This window comes from Littorina saxatilis, linkage group LG1 (assembly GCF_037325665.1).
Source record: "Littorina saxatilis isolate snail1 linkage group LG1, US_GU_Lsax_2.0, whole genome shotgun sequence".
In the NCBI taxonomy this organism is placed as follows: Eukaryota; Metazoa; Mollusca; class Gastropoda; order Littorinimorpha; family Littorinidae; genus Littorina; species Littorina saxatilis.
The window spans coordinates 88,101,808-88,121,187 of NC_090245.1; the positions used below are offsets into that span (position 1 = coordinate 88,101,808).

At 45.9% G+C, this 19,380-nt stretch overlaps 1 protein-coding gene across 7 annotated transcripts in view; it reads right to left on the minus strand.

The window, feature by feature from the left end:
- Positions 1-19,380, minus strand: part of LOC138983051 (FERM domain-containing protein 5-like) — a 93,984-nt gene that overhangs the window by 33,663 nt on the left and 40,941 nt on the right. For all 7 annotated transcript variants that reach the window (XM_070356496.1, XM_070356488.1, XM_070356463.1 and 4 more), the window contains exons 4-6: positions 9,611-9,689; positions 5,724-5,821; positions 5,154-5,274 (exon numbers count right to left, since the gene is read on the minus strand). In XM_070356496.1, the coding sequence (XP_070212597.1) occupies positions 5,154-5,274; positions 5,724-5,821; positions 9,611-9,689 (298 nt within the window). The remainder of the gene's footprint in view (positions 1-5,153; positions 5,275-5,723; positions 5,822-9,610; positions 9,690-19,380) is intronic.

A 19,380-nucleotide genomic window follows, 5' to 3' on the forward strand; every position in this document is an offset into this window, starting at 1 on the left:
CGTGGTTTTTGCAAAGTCTTTATTTCGGGCTGAAATGATCGAAATAAACAACAACTTCGGAGCTGATGCTCGAAACGGAGCGGTGCGCGACAAGTAAGCCTTAAGCGCGCGTACCGGGCAGTTAGAAAAATCCGGATCGCCGGGGGCTAAAAATGTCCCGGAGAGGCCGAATGGAAATGATCGGTGAAAGTGGACCAGGTTTTTGATTCTTGGCGAGAAAATCGGGACGGACACGCAGTGAAACCGAGCCGTCTCTTCCGAAAGTGATATCCCGGTCTAGGCCTGAGAGGCCGTGGATCTCACTGCCCCTCCGCGCGGAAGCGAGCAGTATGAGCATGAGAGTTTTGCGCGTAAGGTCAGAGAGACTAGCGTCTTGTAAAGGTTCAAAAGCACTAGAACGGAGAAATTCGAGTACTAGAAGAACGTCCCAAGCCGGGACAGAAGTTCTCTCCGTTGCAGAACTGAGGGCCGCGCCCTTTAGCACACTCGCGATAACTCCCCCGAGGGAGATGGAGCGTCCAAGTTGCTTAAAAGTAACAGAGATGGCTGAGCGGCGAGCGCGCAAAGCGGACGCGGCGCGTCCCCGAGCGGAGAGCCATGCCAGATGGTTTGCGACCTGCATTGATCGCAGGGCGACCGGGACAACATTGTTAGCCGCAAACCATCGAGTCCAAGCCAGCCAGTGTGACTAGTAGACAGAGGAGGTGGCCTGTGAGCCTTCTGGCCTAAGTCCAAAAGCGAAAACGGAGGCGCCTGAGCACCCCAGTGATCTCCGAACCCTCTCCAGGCGTGAGGATCCAGGCCCTCGGGGCGATGTGCAGAGTCCCCGTTCTGGGCTGGAAAAGCTCCCCTCGCCGGCGGCCGAGCGGGATTGGCGGGCCGCTGGTGAGCCGCATGGGGTCCGGGAACTAAAGCTGACTGGGCCAGCGCGGTGCCACGAGAAGGAGATGAAGCCGCTCCAAGTCGGCTTTAGGCTGAACCCTTCCGATGAGTGGAGTGGGAGGGAAGGCGTAAGCCTCTAGCCCTGCCCAGCTGATCGTCATCGCGTCGATCTGCCAAGCTTCCGGGCCCGGAAACAGACACAACGATCGGGAGGCGACGTGAAAATCTCGTGGCGAAAAGGACGACCATCGGACGCTCTACCTGCGCCCAAAGAAGGAGGAGCGCCTGATGGGGGATGGTCCACTCCGTGTGGAGGATCTGGAAGGAACGGCTGATGACGTCAGCAAGGACGTTCAGGCAGCCAGGCAGATAGCGAGCCGAGATCAGGATCTAAGAAAGAGTCTCGCATGCTCGGCTGGACCACAGCCGAGATCGGGACCCGCCCTGTTTGTTGGAATAAGCAGAGACCGCCGTGTTGTCGTAAAGAAACAACAAATGGGTGCCCTGGAAAGCGGAGAGAAAGTGATGAAACAGAAGCCAAGGAGTGTTCATCCACTGAGGCGTGGTCTGCTGCAACCAGACCCCGAAACGGAACTGAGACGTCCCAGCCGTGTGACGTCGGATTCCAGACTGAACTGAGCGCCGCCTGCAAAGGGCGCGCCTGTAGTTTGTATAAACGACGTTGAGTGGGACGGACTGCCCACTCCCGTGAATCGAACACCATGCCTTGGTGCAACACCCCGGGGACAACCAAAATTCTGCCGTAAAGTCCCAAGAAGGGGTGGCCGAGAAACTCCTCTATAGCCTGCTTCCGCAGAAAGAGAAGGATTTCCGCCTGTAAAGTCTCCTGAGCGTCTGGGCTGACCGGAAACCGGAAGTTGGCCGGCGCCCTGGACGAAGGGGCTTTGCCTTCCTGTCAAGGAAGGCGGAACCCCGATCGAATCACCCCCATGCTCCATAGGCTGCTTGTCCGAGACAGCCAAGCTGGCAGGACCCGGAAGAGGCCGCCTGCTACCAAAAGGGTAGAGGCTGGGGGGGGGTGACTGGATCGGGGGTGGCTCATTGGGGGTTGGGCTTGCGCCCAGACCCCCGCTTCCCGAAGGAAGGTTTACGCTGGTAAGGACGGGACCGTGACCCACCCCTACCTGCGCGAGACGACTGCTGCCCAGAAGAGCTGTCTGGCGCTGACGCAGAACTCCGTGGTTTGTTGCTGTGCTGCTTAAGAGCGAGTTCCGTCAGTTGCACCACATGTTGGTCACGAGTTTCCTCAGTTTGCTGCCGAAGGGCATCCAAAGAGCGTGACCCCAGCAACGCACCCTCTGAAAAGGGAGAGACTCTCAAAGAGTCTATGGTGGTCTTATCCGTTAGGCGAGAGCCGTTAAGAAAAGCCTCGCGCCTCCAGAACACCACCTGAGAGTAGAGCCGAGCAGCAAGCGTCATTTGACTGTCAGTGACCTTCGCAAGCGCCGCCAGGAGCATGGCAGCATCAGCCTCAATAGCATCGTCACGAAACCTAAAAGGCTCGATGGACGAAGCGATGGCTCTCGTGAGAGACCGGATGAGCGTTTCCGCTAAAGAGGTCAGTTCAAGGGAAGAACGCCCGCTTTCCTCCAGCCCGAGTAGACTCTGTTCCGTACAAACGGAAGTCCTATCTCGGCTATAACCATCCTGCCGCAAGCGAGCCAGTTCCGGAGTCACCGGAAGTGGAGCTGTGGGCAGCGAAAAAGAGGAGAGAAGAGAATGTGGCCTGCTAGGCAGCCGCGATCTTCTTGAGTTGGCTGGGAGGCCGCCGCCTGCCTGAGCCGAGGTTAACCAAGGCTGGGCAGAAGGGGGGGCTTCCCCATGAGCAGCCAAAAGAGGGTAGGGTGTGTTTGCGTCCGCCAACACCTGAGCCATCACAAACGGGACGGAAGGAGATTCCATGAAACGGAACTTCGCCCTCGTGTCCCCCGCGCCCGCAAAGTCTGCCAAAGCAGAAGGAGGGGGTGCGACAACAGTAGAGTCGGCGGAGACACCCTCAGGGAAGTACCGTGAGGTTATCTCCGCAGCCAACTCCAGAGTAGGGCCCAGCTTATTGGGAATCCGTAAGGGGGTAACGGATTCGGAACGATCCTCATCCCCTTCCTGTTCCTCTCCAAAACCTTCCTGATCTCCATCAGAAGGAGGGTCCGGTAAACCGGAAACCCACCCGTCCACGGAAGCGGAAGTGGCTAGAGTCGGTTGAACAATAGACGGAAGCGCCGCAAACTGTCCACCAACAGCACCGCCGACAACCGGAACCGCCGCGGCGGAACCGGAAGTCGGGGCCGGAAGTCGATGCGTAACCAGGGACGGGATAGCAGGGACACTGCCACCGGAACCACTAGCCCGCTGTCCTCCACCGGAAGTGCCTGCCACAGCACAACCGGAAGTCGAGGACGACAATCCGCGGGCAGGCCCGACCGGAAGCCCCGAGGGGCAACCAGAGGAGCCTACCCCCTGCGAACTCCAACCAGGAACGGCGGCAGCCGAACCAAGAGCTACAGGTCGATGACCGCCGACAGAATCTTGTAGGCCAGAACTGGGCAAACAAGACGCTGCTGCCTGCCCCCCAGAGGCCGGGACAGCCGAAACTGATCCCAGGGGGGCAGGCTGGCGCGCTACGCCGCTCCCTAGCGCACCCGCCACGTGATGGACGGTGTACTGCCGGGGAGGAGCCGTCTGCGAACCCGGCGACGCAAGAGCGTAACCCGGGCCCGCAGGCAAGTGTGAGCCCCCAAAAAGATGGGGACTCCCACAAACGCCGCCCAACGCCGAAGCGCTGGAACCGGGCGGCGCTAAGGCCGCGAACCCCCCTGAAAAGGCAGGGGAATCCGCAACCGAACCAGAAAAATCCGGCCCGAGATCAGCCGACGTGATCGTCGCGGACGGCCGCAGCCGAGAAAGAGAAGCCACCCCCCCCACGCCAGGCGGGAGGGGAGCGACAGGCCTATCAGCCGAATGTAAGGCAACTAGGTCATGTTTCAGAGTGGCAAACATAGCCAGAATTTCTTCCCGCGACACGGACTCGCTAGACCGTGGCGTCTGCGAGCGCGAGAGAGGAGGAGAAGAACGTTCCCGCGTAGGGAAAACCGGTGACGGTGACGTAGAGTCGAGCGACACCCGTTCTGTCTTCTTAGTCACCGGGTCAGTAACCAGAATTAAAGAAGTAGGCTGTGAAGAAGACACAGAGGCACGCGTCTTTGATTTAGACTTAGACTTGTCTTTATCCTTCTCTTTTCCCGGTGAAGAGAGAAGGGAAACAAGTTTGCCCTTGCTTTTTGAGTTTTTGTCCGCCATTTGCAATATCGAACACGCGCACGTGGAGATGAATTACAACAGCGAAAATACTCAAACGAACGAAAATACTCGAACGAACGCAGCGAAGAGATAGTGAAACGATCTTACCTAAAGATAGCAACGCAAAGACCAGGGTCAAATGGCCTTCCACGAAAGGCCAAGGCAAAAAATATGCCGGAGTACAACAACACGTCTGTGCAGTAGTGTTGAAGTGGGTGGAATGACGGCCGGTAGCAGGACCGCGCATGAGCGGGTTACCGGTAGGGGAGGTGACTCCCGTCCTTGACTACGGATTGTTTTTCTTAGGGAGTTACTTCCCCCCTTACCAGGGTCGAGTACTACTTCAATATCTTAGCAATGAACTGAAGTTAATGCCATTTATGTGAGTTGAGGTAAGAATATGTGATTGAATACATGTATTAAAATATCAAAACTTTCTTGTTCACATGAACACAGACAACATAATGTTTTGAGAGAACTGTCACAAAGAAAAGCACTGATTCTTCATTTTCAACCCAAATCATTTCTAAGGCCCCCCCCAAAAAAAAAGGTCTGTTTACGGTAACCCGACCGACCCTAGTTTTTAGGCCCGACCCTAATCTTTTTTTTGGATCGTCTGAAAAAAAAAAAACCGCATCCAAAATAGAGCTGTTTGCGCTCAAACAGCAGACGACAGAAGGGAGGTAAGCTCAAAGTACTGTTTATAGTTATGTTGGGCAAAAACAGGGATTGATGAGAAGAAATGAACTGTGAAACATCATAGAGAGGGGAGAGAAAAAAAAATTTAAATTTTTAAAAAAATGAATTTTTTTTTTTTTTAAAAGCCGACCTACCGACCCTATTTTTTCACCCTATGTTACCGTAAACAGACCTATTTTTTTTTGGCCTAAAAACAATTAATATTTAAGCCCTATGCAGCATTTCTCAGAGAGCAAACCAATAGAGCGCCCTACTGAAGAGTTTTGTGTTGTTCCATGACACGTTCCTCCAGTTTTGGCGTCTGTTTAGGTAACATCTTGAACTCCGAGATGTACCCAGGCGGGTGGTCCTGTGGATCGTAGTCTCCAACCTCCGCTGTAACATCATCATCATCATCATCATCATCATCATCATCTACTAGACTACAACAACAACAACATTGAAATATACTTTGATAAAAGCGACAATACTGCATACTGCTTTTTTTTGTATTTGTTCAAAAGTAATGTACACTTTAACAGTAAAATGACAAATAGGAACTTCGTATTTCCCTGTTTTATCAAAAGAATGTTTTTGTTCCCATAAGTTGTTAAAACAAACTAAGATAGCAAGAGAAGACAGTATTCGTAAAGAAGTGGTTTTTTCCGACACATGATTTTTAGATTTTTTATTAATTTTTTTTTTTTTTTTTATGTCTTGAGGTTTCCACTGTATTACAAAAAATTGTAAGCTGCCCACAACAAAGGAGGGAGAGAGAGAAAGAGAGAGAGAGAAGGCAAGAGGAGAAAAGGATGAGATTTTGACCAGTACAGACTGCAACCTACACTGTACGATGAAAGCAGCCAGAGAGACCGCATCGTCGGGTGAGCACAGCAAGCGGCCATGGTGCAGATCTCGACGTAGTTGTAAGAACAGGTAGTACCTGCAGCATGTAGGAAAAACATGTAGGTCAGAGACGTTTCAGTAATCTCTCTCTCTGGTCAATTCATGTTGGAAAAGAAATGCCCATATTGACACACTAATAGTTTGTCTGCTAGTGCTATTTTGCTTTTTTGTTTACTTTTCTGCACGCATGAAATGATAAATGCACACATTTACAGACACAGACACAGACACAGACACAGACACAGACACAGACACAGACACAGACACACAGACACAGACACACATAGACACACACACACAGACACACACACACATACACACAGACACAAACACACACACAGACACAGACACACACAGAGACACAGACACACACACAGACACACACACAGACACAGACACAGACACAGACACACAGACACAGACACACACAGACATACACAGACACAGACACACAGACACACAGACACACACAGACACTAAGACACAGACACACACAGACACTAAGACACAGACACACACAGACACACACAGACACTAAGACACAGACACACACAGACACTAAGACACAGACACACACAGACACAGCCACAGCCACAGCCACAGACACAGACACAGACACAGACACAGACACAGACACAGACACAGACACAGACAAGGATGACATGCACAAGTTGCACTCAGGTCACATTTGAATGAAACAAATAAATGCAGATTGTGTACACGTCACTTTTATAATGAGATAAAATCCCTTATTCAAAATAGATAATAGTTCACAGTAATAATGAACACATAAATCCTATATCTGTGTTGTGCATGACAGTCCTTTTGTACTCATGTGCTTTACAGACTGATTTACTGAAACAAATGCGCAGGCTTCAGTGTACTTTTTTTAAGTTATGTGAACGACGCAAAGCATACAGACTCACATGATTTCAATAGCCAGCTTAACATTTCAATAACTATCAACACTGACACAATTCACACAAAAAAAACACAGCAAGGTTTCATTTGCAATAATTGCACTACATTTCAACCATTTCATATTTATCGTTCACCTCAAAAGGTCTCGTCAATTGAGATTGACACTCATGCATGTAAATAGGACAGAGGCGTCTTTCATGTGGCGATAAAAGAGAGGCAGTAAAGAGACCCCCTACCATTTACTCCATAATATGACAGCACTTTGAACCAGTTCAGCTATATATGACGTTGTTTTTTATGCTGTTTTACATGACATTGCAATTCCATAGAGCCTGTGGGAACAGCTTAGGTGTTTGTGAGTGTGCAGATCACATTTGAAAAGTGCTGTAGAAGAATTGTGGTGTACAGCGTGAACATCAGTCTAGTGTTTTCTCACTGTGAGGATTTGGGGTTGGTTGTTCAGTTGGCTGTGTTGTGTACATAGCTGTGTTCTTCTTCTTCTTCTTCTTCTTCTTCTTCTTTGTTCATGGGCTGAAACTCCCACGTTCACTCATGTTTCTGCACAAGTGGGTTTTTACGTGTAAGACCATTTTTACCCCACCATTTAGGCAGCCATACGCTGCTTTCGGAGGATGCATGCTTGGTATCTTCGTGTTTCTTTAACCCACCAAATTCAGACATGGATTACAGGATCTTCTTCGTGTGAACTTGGTCTTGTGCTTGGTCTTGGTCTAGCTATCTTTCTGACCTTCTTGATGTCTACTCCCCCTCTCGCTCCCTAAGATCCTCCGCAGACACCCGCCTTTTTAGGATACCATCAGCACGCACCAAAACATATGGCCAGCGCACCTTCTCCTACCAGGCCCCATCCATCTGGAACCAACTCCCGCATTCACTCAGGCACTCCACATCTATGCAATCATTCAAAACCTCACTCAAAACACACCTCTTCCCTCACTAGTCCGTTAATGACCACACATCACCCTCTCCTGCTGGTCCTTGATCTGTCTCTTTCTTTCTCCTTCTTCTTCCCTTTCCAGCTCTATTCTTCTTCTCTCAACTAACTTTATGTATCCAATACTTTATTTATTTATTTACGACTGTTTTTCCGTCTAGAATGCATGTGCCTGTAGTTGGTATGAGTGAGTGCGTCGCGTTCTCGCTGTGCGCCTGTCTGCGAGTGTATGAGTCCTTGTCGATTTGTGTTTCGTATAATGTTCACTATGTATTTTATATTTTGTAAGCGCCTAGGGCTATATTCAGATTAGGCGCACAAATGTTCATAATAATAATAATAATAATAATGTACACACGAAGGGGGACAAGGCACTATGCACATAAGTTGACCTGGAAGATCGGAAAAATCTCCACCCTTAATCCACCAGGCGGCAGCGACCGGGATTCGAACTCACGACCACCCGATTAGGAGGCCGACGTCTTACCAGGCGCGGCCGGGATTCGAATCCACAACCGTCCATTTGGGAGGCAGGCGTTTTATCCACTATGCCATTGTGCCCGTCATAACTGTGTTCTTCTTTCTATGCGTTTTTGCCCACTAAAAAACTTCTTTTTAAACTTCATTTGCAGGTTGTTATTTAATTAGTTTCTTTTTGTGAAGTTTATTGTTTGTTTCTTTGTTAGTATTTCTTCAGATATTTACTCCCTCCCCCCCCCCCCCCCCCCCCCCACACACACACATAATTACACTGACTTGACAACATCAGCAAAACCAATGAGGCAATTCTCAGACTCAACAGCGTTTTCCTTTCTGACATTAACATAGACAAAGGTAATCACGCCTGTTGTCAGGAGAAGATAACCCATCAGTGGAACCACTCATGTAATGAAGAGGGATGTTTATGGCCAGAGAATTTTGACCTGGGTCATCATACTCACTATATTACATCCAGTCTCATTGCTAGCTGCGTCAGCCAATAACCATAAAGTAAAGTGGGTTGGGACCATTAACCCCCATCAAATTTTTTTTTTTATAAAAAGCTGATCCATAAAATCTACAAGTGACCACTGGATTTTATTACTAATGCTATTGGCAGAAGGAAATATTGATTCTGCAGTGACTCTCAAAACATCTGTTTCACCACACACAAAAAGCTTATGTACAATGGACATCTGTGCTCCTTTGAAGACTTTGGGACCTCAGTTAGATTATTGCATTCCATATTGATTTTGTAGCTCAGTGTATAAACGCATAAATAAATCTGAAGAATGTGTGACAGCAGTTCTTTACTCATCTCCTGGGCTCATACAACTGGTGTATACATTCCTCTCCTGTTCTTGTTAGTATTGGAAACTGCAACTGGTTGCTTATCCTGTCTCTGTGTTAGCATAGCTCTCTTGCAGCATGCGTTTGCATTGGTAATTCAGATTTTTCTGATTTTACATTTCTCTTCAAATTAAATATCCTGTTCCGACTCATTTTTTTTATGCTAGTGTGTTTGTGCTTGCATGCATGCATGCATGCATGTGTGTGTGTGTGTCTGTGAGAATGTGTCTGCATGTTGTGTGTGTGTGTCTGCATGTTTTGTGCGTGTGTGTGTGTGTGTGTGTGTGTGTGTGTGTGTGTGTGTGTGTGTGTGTGTGTGCATGTTTTGAGTGTGTGTGCGTGAGTGCACGTGTGTGTGTGTGTGCCTGTGCGTGCGTGCGTGCAAGCGTGCGTGAGTGCGTGCATGCCCGTGTATGCATGAATGCATGACTTAAAAAAAAGAAGTTAAAGCAAAGTGTCTGTTTGCACAAAGAAAAGTAAAAGTATCGGCTCCCAGGGATGGTATTTCTTCCAAATAAAATGAGCTTCAAATCCTTATTTCTGTCTGTTTTAAAAGTGTATGTGTGCAGACCAACTTTGCTCAGAAAGCTCCAAGTTGTGAATGCTCCGTTGGCCACCTACCTTGTGATCTCCTCGTGAAGTTTCATGGGATCCTCTGGGTAGAACTTGACACGAAAACACAACACCATCGGATTTATACCTGAAACATAAAAACAAAAGCTGTTGAGAATTCTATCTATATTTATGCTGAATGTTGATACAAATGTCAAATAAGATAAGAGAAAAGAATGTCAAGTGCCTTTCAAAGAATCAATCAGAAAGGCCTGCAAGGACTCTCACAGTAAGTGTAACAAGTGGAACTAAAGATGATTACCAACAGGGTGCAAATTAAGAATATCAAAAGCTGAAGTTTACAGGCCGAAACAAGTTTCTTTTTATTTCTGCTGGTTGCCTGTCATCTACACAGAACAATAACAGTACCAATCTAGCCTCACTCTTTTGATTGCAAACTCTGTTATCTCTCTCTCCCTCTCTCCTTTGTCTTCCTCCCCCCTCTCTCTCCCTCCCCTCTACCCCCCCCCCTTTTGTTTCCGTGTCCCTACTCTCTCTCTCTCCTTTGTCTCCATCCCCTCTCTCCCCCCCCCCTTTTTTTTCTCTGCCCCCCCCTCCCCAACTCTCTCTCTCTCTCTCTCTCTCTCTCTCTCTCTCTCTCTCTCTCTCTCTCTCTCTCTCTCTCTCTCTCTCTCTCTCTCTAAACAAGTTCTAAATTCACTTCAAAGCAAGCATGGCCAGGAAATGCCAACATAGCAGATCTCTTTCCAAGCCTCATAAATCTCCAATGTATGGGGCACTGTTTGCTTCCTTTTAAATAACAGACCAAGACTACCTAACAGCATCAGGTGGGGACAGGATATGGATACCCTATCTACACAACCTTCCCTCTAAAGTGCAGACTGTCAGTTTACTATCAGTGGAATAAGAAACAGATGCTAATTCTACCCTGCCGATACAAAGAGAAATGCTACATACTGCCTGACTTGCTTTTATAAATCAATACATGAACTTCCGACAATGCACTTTTAGCACTGATGACATGCTTGGCTTCAAAAGCAGCAAGAATTCAACAGTGTTCACGATAACTGCAAACATCTGGTAGGCTACATGTTTTTGCTTGGTTATTTAAAAAAAACCCACCAGAGAGAACAAAATCGTCAATCCACTGATCAGTTCTCTATTTTGGGGTAATAGGTACTGTTTAAAAATAAAAACTAATGCGACCACTGATACAACCATACATTTCACAGTGTGTTTGCCAATCAATCGTTCTTTTTATGCATCTGACAACCAGATAGTCCAAGTGGGGTGGGTGAGAGATGAGGTGAAGATACAAACAAGATGACAACAATAAGGTTATTGAGTACAATTAGCCCCTTTCCAAAATCAATGACTGCTGCTGCATGGTTGGGTGAAAATAGCTGACTCATTACAAAGTGCTCCACTTTCATAAATCATGATTCTTGCCAAGTAATTACTGGGTGGCCGAGTGGTAACGCACTTGCCCTCGGAAAGCGAGAGGTTGCGAGTTCGACCCTGGGTCAGGGCGTTAGCAATTTTCTCCCCCCTTTCCTAACCTAGGTGGTGGGTTCAAGTGCAAGTCTTTCGGATGAGACGAAAAAACCAAGTTCCCTTCGTGTACACTACATTGGGGTCCCACGATTGACAAAAGGGTCTTTCCTGGCAAAATTGTATAGGCATAGATAAAAATGTCCACCAAAATACCCGTGTGACTTGGGGGCCCGGTAGCTCAGTTGGTAGAGCACTGGACTTGTGATCGAAAGGTCGCAGGTTCGAATTCGGGCCGGGACGGACACGGGTCAACTTTACGTGCAGACCCAGAGACGGAAGCCATGTCCCACCCCAGTGTCATCACAATGGCACGTAAAAGACCTTGGTCATTCTGCCATAAGTGCAGGTAGCTGAATACACCTAAACACGCAGACACCTGGGTAGCGCGACTCCGTTGCTGCTAGCTTTCCACTGGGAGGAAGCGACCCGAATTTCCCAGCGATGGGACAATAAAGTAATGAAAATGAAAATGAAAATGAAATGAAAATGAATAATAGGCCGTGAAAAGTAGGATATGCGCCGAAATGGCTGCGATCTGCTGGCCGATGTGAATGCGTGATGTATTGTGTAAAAAAATTCCATCTCACACGGCATAAATAAATCCCTGCGCCTTGAATATGTGCGCGATATAAATTGCATAAATTTTTTTTTTAAATCCCTGCGCTTAGAACTGTACCCACGGAATACGCGCGATATAAGCCTCATATTGATTGATTGATTGATAAATATAGCGCCTTGCCCTATCATCAATCAATTGTACCAAACAGTCCTATCATAAATCAATTGTTCTGATCATGCAGCCTTTTACTCTCTTCATGTCATTCTCAATGCCACTCCACCAACACACCCCCCGCGGGTTAGGGGGAGTCCCATGTTGGTTGGGACTAGAAAGAATTTACCCGATGCTACCCAGCATGTCGTAAGAGGCGACTAACGGTTCTGTTTCTTCTCTTCTTTTGTCTTATTTCTGCCTTACCAGTCCTTTCACCTATATTTCCTTCCAAGAAAACTCTCCCTACTATTCCCTGCAGTTTTCCAATTCTTTTCTTGTTGTCTTATTTCTACCTGACTGGATCCATCACCTTTATTTCACTTACCAAAAGTCTTCTTTTCCACATCCTTATTTCTCTGCACCCCGCATGTCGTATGAGGCGACTAACGGATTCTGTTTCTCCTTTTACCCTTGTTAAGTGGTTCTTGTATAGAATATAGTCGGTGTTTGTGGGGATTTTGGTCAAGCAGTGTGTGGGAAATGTTTGGTCCTTTGTGCTGGAGGCTTGCATTCTCCCAGTGGGGTCATGTATTGTACTACGTTGCGTGCCCCTGGAGCAATTTTTTGATTGGTGCTTTTGTGAACAAGAAACACTTGACAGGTGGCTCTATCCCATCTCCCCCCCCCTTTCCCCTATCCCATCTCCCCCCTTTCCCTCGTCGCGATATAACCTTCGTGGTTGAAAACGACGTTAAACACCAAATAAAGAAAGAAAGAAACACTCCACCAACTCTTGCACCTGCTCCCCTCCACCAACTAAAAGGGTACACAGCCAAGCTAAAAGGGCACACCTGAGAGATTCTCCTCAGAGATTCCAAATAGATAGTCTTTCTACAGAATTCTCCATGGATTGCACTGTAGTACAGGCACCTGTTATAAATCTTGCCATTTGAACAAAGGCATTACCATCAGGCACTGTGCAGTAGACACGTGTTGGGGAAACAATTGCATGTGTGTCTAAAACGTGTTCCTATGGGTTTCCCATAAAAAGGTTAAGTCAATTCAAGTCTTACAATTTTTCAATTAAAACAAATCACGAATAATGGATGAAACACACGTGTAACGTTTTGTTATTAGTACAGTGTACCTAATACTTTGAATTGCAAGTGCCTGCAAGACTTTTAGATTCGGACAGTTAATACCTGTTGAGACAGGTGATAGGAACATATCCTGAAGTTCAATATTGGAGATGAGTTACAATAACATGTTTAACCCCCACTTCACTAAAATAACAGAAAAAAATTAAAGAACACGAATGTGCCTCATGCAGAATTAAGAAGCTGAATCGACATATTCTACTTGTACATACAACAATATTTCACAGAACAATGTTATTTTTTAAAGAATCTGTTTTATTTCTTATGCAGCAGCCTGCAATCAAACTGTCATCAAAATTTAACTATTCTGTTCTTATTTCTTGTTCATTCAAATATTTTAAAAAACATTTTCTATCACCACCCTCTCATGCAAATCTCACTACCAGCACCAAGGAAAATAATTCTAATGAATGAAACAAACGAGACAAGCACCTGAATGGATTAAGTCCTTTAAGCTAGCCGCATGTGTCTATGCCGAGCAGCAGGCAAAGGTCACAGCAACGCCGATTCCTGCAAGCCTCTTGGAAGTTTCTTCCATGCCACGGGCAAAAGGAGAGACAAGCACTTTAGCGGCACGTGCATGGTACCTAGTGCATTGTAGTAGAGACTGACTGTCAAGATGGTGAGAAGAGAAGGGGGAGAGAGAGGGGAGAGAGAGAGAGTGAGAGAGAGAGAGACAGACAGACAGACAGAGAGAGAGAGAGAAAGAGAGAAAGAGAGAGAGAGAAAGAGAGGGAGACAGACAGACAGAAAGACAGAGAAAGAGAGGGAGACAGAAAGACTAAGAGAGAGCGCGCACGTGCTGCTTGTCTGGATACTTTTTGTCATAATTATAACCCAGTGGGTACCTAGTGCCTTGTAGTAGAATGACTGCCAAGATGGTGAGAAGAGAGAGAGAGAGAGAGAGAGAGAGAGCGACAGAGACAGAGACAGAGACAGACAGTCGGACCGAGAGACACAGAGAGAACGCCGCACGTGCAGCTCGCCCAGATACTTTTTGTCACTGACACCATTCTTTCCTATCGGTCTGGATGGAGTGGCAGAATCTTTTCTCCAAGTGTGCTCTCGGGAAAACAATAGTGGTGCTTCTTCACCTCCGCTGTGTCTTTTCTCCCCATGTAGTCTAAACAGTGCAGAGGGCGCTTTTGCGTTTGCGCGCGTGAGTGTGTGTGTTTGTACGTGTGTGTGCCTACACCCTACAGTAGGAAGATAAAGCATACGGGTGTTACGACCCATCCCCCCACCTCCAACAACAACAGATCCGACGTATGCAAGTGTCCCTGTTTGTTTGTTTGTTTGTTTGTTTGTTAAGGGGAAGGGGGGGGGGGAAGTGTTGCACTTTCCTTTTTCCCTTGCACAATAAGTTTTCTACCAAGCAGTCATCTCAGCCGGCGTACATAAACGAGTCAATATAATTATCATAATAACAGTATCAACAACATTGCATACACGTACACAAAAGAAAGCGCCACTTTTTGGTTCTCCATCAGAAACATCATCCTGCCCATATTGAGTATCAAAAATCGAATCAAGCCCTCTCCAAAACGAAGACCACTAAAACACTTTCAGAAAAGATATTGCTTTGGTTTGACTGAAGCGATAAACGCAATCATCTAAGTAAACCAGCTCAGCCTGAGACGCTGAATATTTATGTTATTATTATTATTATTAGTCATAGTTATACATTCGCGTTCTTTTAGTGAATCAGTATACACAGGCATACTGTAACAGGATTGTGCAAATATAATGTGTGTGTGTGTCTACTGCAGCAGCCGCAACGACGATAAACCACGCTATACCGTACGTCAAGCAAAAACAAATAATAATAATAAAATGAAGGTCTTGCTGAGTCACACCAAAGATATTTGGTCCGTAGGTCACTGACATCTGTAACACTTCTTTGTGCTATATGCATGTTTATGTGCATGACGAATATGAATGCCCAGAAGCACACAAACGTTATCAAAAATTAGCTTGATTTCATTTAAAACTGACATTAAGCTCTCAGTCTCATGAACCCACAACTGTGTTTTAGGGTGGTAGCGGCGGGACTAATTGTTCAACTTTTTTTTTAATCGTCTTGGGGTACTTGTCTCCCAGCCCACCTCACCCCCTTTCCCCGCATTCAACCCCAGAGCCCTTCCCCCTTGCACCCAGACAATCACCGTACCCTTGTCTGTAAATGAACCTCGTGTGAGCAATCAGACACTCTCACAATACCCTGGATTGTACCCTCCAAATACCCTGGATTGTACCCTCCAAATGAAACTCGTATGACGCACCCAAGCACTCTCAGAATACATTTGCACCTTCTAAATGAATCTCGCATCAAAGTCGGACAGGTACAAGACAAAAAGGGGCTTTTTGTTCAACCCTGCAGGATGACTCGTTCAAGTTTGTTCACACACGCAAGATACCGCTATATCGATACACGGCAAACAGGTAAAAAGCTTTTCTTTCTCCTGGCACAGACAACGTTCATTATGCTATAACGGGGAGGGGGGGGGGGCAGAGAGAGAGAGAGAGAGAGAGAGAGAGACAGACAGAGAGAGAGAGAGAGACAGAGACAGAGAGACAGACAGAGACAGACAGACAGAGAGAGAGGGGGGGGGGGGGGGGAGGGAGGGAGGGAGAGAGAGAGAGAGAGGGAGGGAGGGAGAGGGGGGGGGGGGGAGAAAACACTTAGCCTTTTTTTTCTTTTTGTGTGTGTATCCTAGTGTCTGTGTAGTGGCTTCCATGAAAACCTAACGTCAAGATGTCTTTACTTTCCAGCGCCATAGAAGTTGCACGTATGCCGCCGGTACGGTGTGTTTCTTCTCTGGATCGAACAAAGTAGACACTACGACGAATAAATAGCTCTCACTCTTATGTCGCGTGTTTTACACTCACGCACAGCCACATGATTTACCATAGCTACATTACGTAGCAGACTGTTGACCAAGAGTGTTCATTTGGGACATAAGTTCTTGAAAATTACCCCTTTTTCTTAACAAGAACTGAAGTTTTAGGCTTGCTTTTTGTAATTGTCACTTTTTGCACAGGTATGCATCGCAGCCAGGTTCTAAGGCTGGAGTAGGGCAGGGAGGGGGGGACACACACAAACCCACCCACACACACACACACACACACACACACACACACACACAAACACACACACACACACACAGTAATTGGTGTTTTCTTACCAATTTGTTTCACTTTTTCTTTTTTGTGCAGGTTGAATGTTTGAGGAGATCTGTTGCCACTGTGATGTTCTGCTATGGTTAATGACATACAACAGAAATCGAACAGATCAATCAATTTGTGCTTTGGCTTCGTAATGATTTCGTGATAATGTTCTCTCTCTGAATAAGTCTTATAGGAAAACTGATACAAATGTAATTGCAACTCTTCCTGCGCCTGTGCACCAAACGTAAGCAGATGTTGCCATTTTCTCTTAAAGGATTATGGCTACACTGACCTACATGTAATATTCAACGAACATTTCAATACCTCAGAAAATGAAGAACGCTCGCTAAACACTGTTTTTTTCTTCAGCTTCTATATATATATATATATACGACTAGTGTCTGTCTGTCTGTCTGTCTGTTCGCGATGCACGGCCAAAGTTCTCGGTGGATCTTTTTCAAATTTGGACACCGTATTCAGCTACACCCCGGACACAACCTCATCGATGAGATATTTCAACACGTGCTCTCAGCGCGCAGCGCTGTGCGCGCTGAACCGATTTTTTACATTTAGTCAAGTTTTGACTAAATGTTTTAACGTAGAGGGGGAATCGAGACGAGGGTCGTGGTGTATGTGTGTGTGTGTGTGTGTGTGTGTGTGTGTGTGTGTGTGTGTGTGTGTGTGTCTGTGTGTGTGTGTAGAGCGATTCAGACTAAACTACTGGACCGATCTTTATGAAATTTGACATGAAAGTTCCTGGGTATGAAATCCCCGAACGTTTTTTTCATTTTTTTGATAAATGTCTTTGATGACGTCATATCCGGCTTTTCGTGAAAGTTGAGGCGGCACTGTCACGCCCTCATTTTTCAACCAAATTGGTTGAAATTTTGGTCAAGTAATCTTCGACGAAGCCCGGGGTTCGGTATTGCATTTCAGCTTGGTGGCTTAAAAATTAATTAATGACTTTGGTCATTAAACATCTGAAAATTGTAAAAAAAATTAAAAATTTATAAAACGATCCAAATTTACGTTTATCTTATTCTCCATCATTTACTGATTCCATAAACATATAAATATGTTATATTCGGATTAAAAACAAGCTCTAAAAATTAAATATATAAAAATTATTATGAAATTTTTTTTTTCGAAATCAATTTAAAAACACTTTCATCTTATTCCTTGTCGGTTCCTGATTCCAAAAATATATAGATATGATATGTTTGGATTAAAATCACGCTCAGAAAGTTAAAACGAAGAGAGGTACAGAAAAGCGTGCTATCCTTCTCAGCGCAACGAATACCCCGCTCTTCTTGGGCGGTGGAGTGACGATGCCACGAGTATACGGTCTTGCTGCGTTCAGTTTCATTCTGTGAGTTCGACAGCTACTTGACTAAATATTGTATTTTCGCCTTACGCGACTTGTTTTGTTTTTATATTTAGTCAAGTTTTGACTAAATATTTTAACATCGAGGGGGAATCGAAACGAGGGTATGGTGTATGTGCGTGCGTGTGTGCGTGTGTGCGTGCGTGTGTGTGTGTAGAGCGATTCAGACTAAACTACTGGACCGATCTTTATGAAATTTGACATGACAGTTCCTGGGTATGAAATCCCCGAACGTTTTTTTCATTTTTTTGATAAATGTCTTTGATGACGTCATATCCGGCTTTTCGTGAAAGTTGAGGCGGCACTGTCACGCCCTCATTTTTCAACCAAATTGGTTCAAATTTTGGTCAAGTAATCTTCGACGAAGCCCGGGGTTCGGGATTGCATTTCAGCTTGGTGGCTTAAAAATTAATTAATGACTTTGGTCATTAAAAATCGGAAAATTGTAAAAAAAAATAAAAATTTATAAAACGATCCAAATTTACGTTTATCTTATTCTCCATCATTTGCTGATTCCAAAAACATATAAATATGTTATATTCGGATTAAAAACAACCTCTGAAAATTAAATATATAAAAATTATTATCAAAATTAAATTGTCCAAATCAATTTAAAAACACTTTCATCTTATTCCTTGTCGGTTCCTGATTCCAAAAACATATAGATATGATATGTTTGGATTAAAAACACGCTCAGAAAGTTAAAACAAAGAGAGGTACAGAAAAGCGTGCTATCCTTCTTAGCGCAACTACTACCCCGCTCTTCTTGTCAATTTCACTGCCTTTGCCATGAGCGGTGGACTGACGATGCTACGAGTATACGGTCTTGCTGAAAAATGGCAGCTACTTGACTAAATATTGTATTTTCGCCTTACGCGACTTGTTTTGTTGTTGTTGTCGGGATCCACTACCAGTAACTCTTCCTTATCTTCTCCAGTGTTTTCAGCCGCGATTATCTCCCTTCCTCCGTGTGGCGTCAATCCATATTCCCGTTACTACGTTACTATTTTTAGAAGGTCACTGCACGTTACTATTTTTAGAAGGTCTCCAGTGTTTTGCGCGTTTATCTCCTCTCCGTGCGCCGGCGAAGCCTGGTATTCGGCTCTACTTCTTCCCGGCGAAGCCGGTACCCGGCGAAGCGGGTAATCATCTAGTTAAGTACATATTCCTTGTTCGCGGCTCGCTACACGCAGTGTACCTTCTTTTTCCAGCTTACATATTTTCTTTCTCCAGACGGGTAGCTGATATATCGCCTACGCGAAAGAGCAGAACAAATATGGTGTTCTCCCATACATGCCATACATCGCCTCGGGGCCGGCCGGCTTGTGCAATTTGTCTCCTGATCAAAATCAATTCGCTTCGCTCCGGTGGTAGTGTTGAACAAGAGAGTCCTCGAGGCCGAAGAGACAAGCACTGTGCCACGGTGACGGTGACAGTCACTCTACGCCACGCACGTGCGCTAATGTAAAAACTGTGTGTCCGTGGGGTTGTAGTGTTGACCTTGTGGAAGAAAAACTTGCGCTTTTTCCTGCGCGTCTGAATTTTTCCTTTTTGTTTCGTCGTTGTGGGCGCGATCAAAAACACTTGAAGGGAAAAACAACTGAAAGAATGCGGTTGGGTGGGCTCATAACACATCAATTTGAGAAAATACAAATTGGGGAAATGTAGTTGTTCTTCTGTATACTTTTGGAAATGAGATCATTTTATGAAACCACACTTCTGCTGGCATCAAAGAACGCAAAAGAACTGATCTCCACGCAAAGCATGGCGTAAGAACAGACCACATTCGAAAGTCGGCATCTGTGTGTGTGTGTGTGTGTTTTGTGTGTGTGTGTATATGCGT